Source organism: Trichechus manatus, unplaced genomic scaffold (genome assembly GCF_000243295.1).
Source record: "Trichechus manatus latirostris isolate Lorelei unplaced genomic scaffold, TriManLat1.0 scaffold00008, whole genome shotgun sequence".
Classification (NCBI taxonomy): Eukaryota; Metazoa; Chordata; class Mammalia; order Sirenia; family Trichechidae; genus Trichechus; species Trichechus manatus.
The window spans coordinates 269,705-273,777 of record NW_004443944.1 but is presented as its reverse complement, the minus strand read 5'-3'; the positions used below and the strand labels follow the sequence as shown (position 1 = coordinate 273,777).

The following is a 4,073-nucleotide window of genomic DNA, read 5'->3' as shown; positions in this document are numbered from 1 at the left end:
CCCGCTCCCCACACCCAGGCCCCCCTCCCCACACCCAGGCCCCTCCCCCTCATCCAGCCCCTTCCCCTCCCCATGTCCAGGTCTGGTGGCCATCAGGCAGGAGGTTCCAGGACACCAGGTGCCGAGCCCTGGACCACAGGGGAAGCCTTGCCAAGGACTAGGGGCCTGTTCCTCTGCCTCCTGCTGCGGAGGACCCATAGCCTGGGCACCACTCCTGCACGTTCACCAGCCACAGCTCCGCTTTCCCAAACCTTCATCCATCTTCTATGACAAGGAGAATAAAAAAATCACAGGTGACTTTTTTATTATTAAAATAAGTTAACGTCTGTCTACCTTGGAAGCTTAGACCATGGGGGCAGGATGAGGAAAGGGTGGGGACAGGCATGGGGAGGGTACAGCCTGGGCCACTAACTCATGCAGGCCACTTCCTCCTCGTCGCTGCCATCGGGGACCGTGTCCGTCCCAAAGTAGCGGTCGCCGAAGTTCCCTGGAGAAAGAAGCAGGCCTCGGGCAGATTCTCCCACCCATGCACCCCCTCCTCCCCACGGACCCCCCCACCATGGGTGCTCCCACCCATCGGTGCTCCCCCTACTCTCAGGCTCCCCCCACGGCTATGGGTGGCCTCACCGATGCCAGGGATGATGCGGAAAAGGTCGTTGACACGCTTGTCCACTGCCGTGGTGATGATCTTCACGCGCGGGAACGCGTAGGCCACAGAGTGCACACCCATCTCAGCCATGAGCAAGGACAGCAGGAAGATCTTGTCCTCGGGCACGTCGTGGTCCTGGGGGACAGGGCAGGTGAGCCCCGCCCCAGCCGCCAGCCCACCCACGGGCCAGCAGCCCCGCCCCCGGCCCATCCCCACGCCCACTCACCAGGAGCACGCGCACCGCCATCATCGCCGCGGCGCCCGTGGACACGGTGCAGTCCATCAGGATGACGTGGTCGTCACTGATGTCCTTGGGCAGCCGCAGGTAGTGGAGCTGGGAGCAGCGGGGTGACCACGGGGTCAGCACCTTGTTCTCCCTGCCCTCCAGTCCTTCCTCTCCTCTCAGGCTCCCGTGACCCCGCCCCTTCCCCTTCCCCACCTCGGGCTCCCCGGTGAGCTGGTTGGTCTGGATGAGGATCGTGCCGATGCGCACGTCTTTGCACACGGCCCGCAGCGCTGGCTCCATGGTCTCACCCGCTCGCAGAATGGACACACCAGTGATCTGGCAGGGGTGGGGGGGGAACCAGTGATGGGGAGAGGTCAGCGATCTGGGGGGAGGCTGGTGATGGGGTGACTGGTGATGGGGGGAGACTGGTGATCCGGGGGGAACTGGTGATGGGGGGCCCGGTGGTCTGGGGGTGAGGAGCATGTACCTGCTTCCCCGCGTAGCACTTGCCCGAGTAGTCCTGACCCTGCGGGGTCTGCACCACGCACTCCTGCATGCAGAGTGGAGGGGCTGGGGCACACGAGCCATGGGAGCCCCCCCTCACAGACACCCCACCCCACCCCACCCCTCTACACACACCTGGAAGGGCAGGAAAGAGAGAGCATGCTCGATGAGGAGGCGCATCAACCGCTTGGAGTAGAAAATGAACTCGTCACGGCTGGTCTCTTTGTCCCTGCAGGGTGGGCGGCCTCAGCAGGGGGTGTGGCCAGGGCCCGCCCACCCAGCCCCAGGCGGGCCCTCACCTGATGATAGTGTGCATACCCCGCACCTGCGGCGTGCTCTTAAGAACGCTCAGCGTCCGTGGCAGAGGGTGACACTGGTGTGCAGAGGCCAGCGCAGCCCTGGAGACACAAATGACCGATGGCAGCCACCCCGAGCCATCTCCTCCCAAAGCCGCCAGGAGTTGCGACCCCTCCCTCCCTCACGGCACGTGCGCGTGTCCAACTGGGGGGGCTTGTGGGCCACAGGCCTAGTCAGAGGTGGGTGTACAGCCCCCGTGTGTCCCCCAGACCACACCCTGAGAACCAGGATCAAAGCACACGTGTCCCAGAGCAGAGCAGCTGACCATCAGGCAGGAAGCAGAGGGGCTGGGGTGCGTGCAGACCCTGCCCAGCACATGCCCTCCCTCGGCTCAGAGAAAGCAGCAGGGGAGGAAGCAGAGCAGGAGGATGCAGGTGCAGCGGGCAGGCTCGCAGGCTACGGATCTTAGCCCCGAGAACTGCAGATCCCCCCAACCCCAGATGACGAGGGCCATGCCCACAGACATCCCCGATCCCCCTCCGGGGGCTTCCTGGGGCCCAGCCCAGGGCCTGGAGGAGGTGGTCTGCTGACCAGGGTGGCTGGTCTCCCCCCAGGTGGTGTGCAGTCCCCCCAGGTCCCACAGAGGCAAAGCTGGCACCAGGTCTGCCTGCAGGACCCGTGAGGCCAGGCGGTGGCTGCTGGGAGGCACTGGCCGGGGCAGGTGGATGGGAGTGGGTGCAGGGCAGGTGGGCGGCAGCATGCGGGGTGTGGGGCTGCCACACTCGCCACAGGCGGGCAGCACCACAGGCCAGACCACACTGTCCTCACATATCCCAGCGCAGCTTCCTCTGCTTGCCGCGAGGTGAGGTGACAGTCAGGGAGGGAGCAGGCAGGAGAGGCAGGAGGCACAGGGTGGAGAGAGAGGAAAAGAACAGACACAAGACGGCCTCTTAGTGGGGGCCCGCAGCGAGCGCGGGGGGAGACCCTCAGAGCCTCTGCCTTCTGTGGACAGAGGTGGCGTGGCCGGCCTGGGCAGGCAGTGGGACCGCAGCCCCCGCCCTCCCTCCGGCCCCCCTGACCCACTTCCTGGGTCTGACCAGAGGGCGGAAAACGTAGGTGGCCGCCCTCAGGCATTTTCACAAGTTTGAAACCCTGGAAACTTTTTCCTCAGAACAAAGAACAAAGGCTTCCACGGAGCTGAGGTGACAGGGCCTGCGGTGACCTGGTCAAGCTGGAAGCCACGAAGCAGCACATGCGACGACAGGAAGCGGGGGGGGGGGGGGCAGCGCAGGTGTCACGGTGGGCGCCGGGCGGGGGCCTGGCCACCCCGGCTGACCAGTCTGGGCTCAAGAGCTCATGGGGCAGGGCCAGGACATGGGGATGCCCCCCCGACCCGCAGCTGCCACTGCTCCTGGGCCCCCCTTTGCTGCACTCTCGTCCTGCAGGGGGGTCTGTGGGGCCTCCCGGGGGGTCCAACTCAGCCCCAGGACTAGGCCTGCTGCTCGCATCTCTGTGCCCACTTCTGGCTGCCAGTGAAGGTGAGCAGAGCACCCCCTTCCTGTGGGGAAGCGCTCGCCTGCCCCGGCAGGACAGCCCCGCCCCAGCTCTACCTGGCTGTTGGAAGCACCTCCCTCTGTGGGACAGGTGCGGGGAGGGGCTTACCTGACACTGAGTTCACGCTGTGGCAGCAACACGGGGGAGACACAAGGGAACGGGGCGGGGCGTCACCAACAGCAGCGCCAGCTCAGCTCGCGGTCCACGGCAGCACAGCCCCCACCCGCCACTCCTTCCCTCCAGCCAGGCCCCGCCCCGGAGAACACAGACACCCACAGCCCGGGAGATGGCCTGAACCTGGGACCCTGGGCTGAGCAGAAGGGCTGGGGCTGCAGACCAGCGATTCTGGGCTGGGGGCTAGAAGCAGGGAGTGAGGGCCCCCAGCACGCCGTGTGAAGCGTGCCCAGAGCCGAGGGTGGGGCAATAACCCTGGCCAGGCCCGGGTCCCGAGGCTCCACCACAGAGAAGCCTGGGACGGTAGGGGACCCCATCACCCCGAGAGCCTGGTGTGTACCCTGTAAGGGGCCGAGCCAAGAGCAGTGGGTGCCAGCTCCCCACACCCGGCGCCAGCCGGGCCCCCACGTTCTCAGGGAGCTGGCCCAGCACAGAGAACGACAGGCCACTGGGACGCTCCAAGGCCCAGGGTCACCTCCCGGGGCTGCGAAGGCCGCACGGGGGCTCGGGCCGAGGGCTTAGGGCGGCACTGGCCCGAGCAGCTGGGCAGTGAAGCAGGGCGAGGCGGACGGCAGGCAGGCACTCACCTCCTCCAGCTGGCTGTGCACATGCTGCACGATCAGGTCAATGGCCACCGTGTTTCCGCTCCCTGGGGGGACGGGGGGGGTG

At 66.6% G+C, this 4,073-nt stretch overlaps 1 protein-coding gene across 2 annotated transcripts in view; it reads right to left on the bottom strand.

The window, feature by feature from the left end:
* Positions 1-269: 269 nt before the first annotated feature.
* Positions 270-4,073, bottom strand: part of UCKL1 (uridine-cytidine kinase 1 like 1) — a 14,923-nt gene continuing 11,119 nt past the window's right edge. For both annotated transcript variants that reach the window (XM_004370154.2, XM_023741487.1), the window contains exons 7-15: positions 3,992-4,053; positions 3,339-3,355; positions 1,679-1,777; positions 1,515-1,608; positions 1,363-1,425; positions 1,089-1,211; positions 876-983; positions 628-784; positions 270-487 (exon numbers count right to left, since the gene is read on the bottom strand). In XM_004370154.2, the coding sequence (XP_004370211.1) occupies positions 408-487; positions 628-784; positions 876-983; positions 1,089-1,211; positions 1,363-1,425; positions 1,515-1,608; positions 1,679-1,777; positions 3,339-3,355; positions 3,992-4,053 (803 nt within the window). In that variant the 3' untranslated portion in view covers positions 270-407. The remainder of the gene's footprint in view (positions 488-627; positions 785-875; positions 984-1,088; positions 1,212-1,362; positions 1,426-1,514; positions 1,609-1,678; positions 1,778-3,338; positions 3,356-3,991; positions 4,054-4,073) is intronic.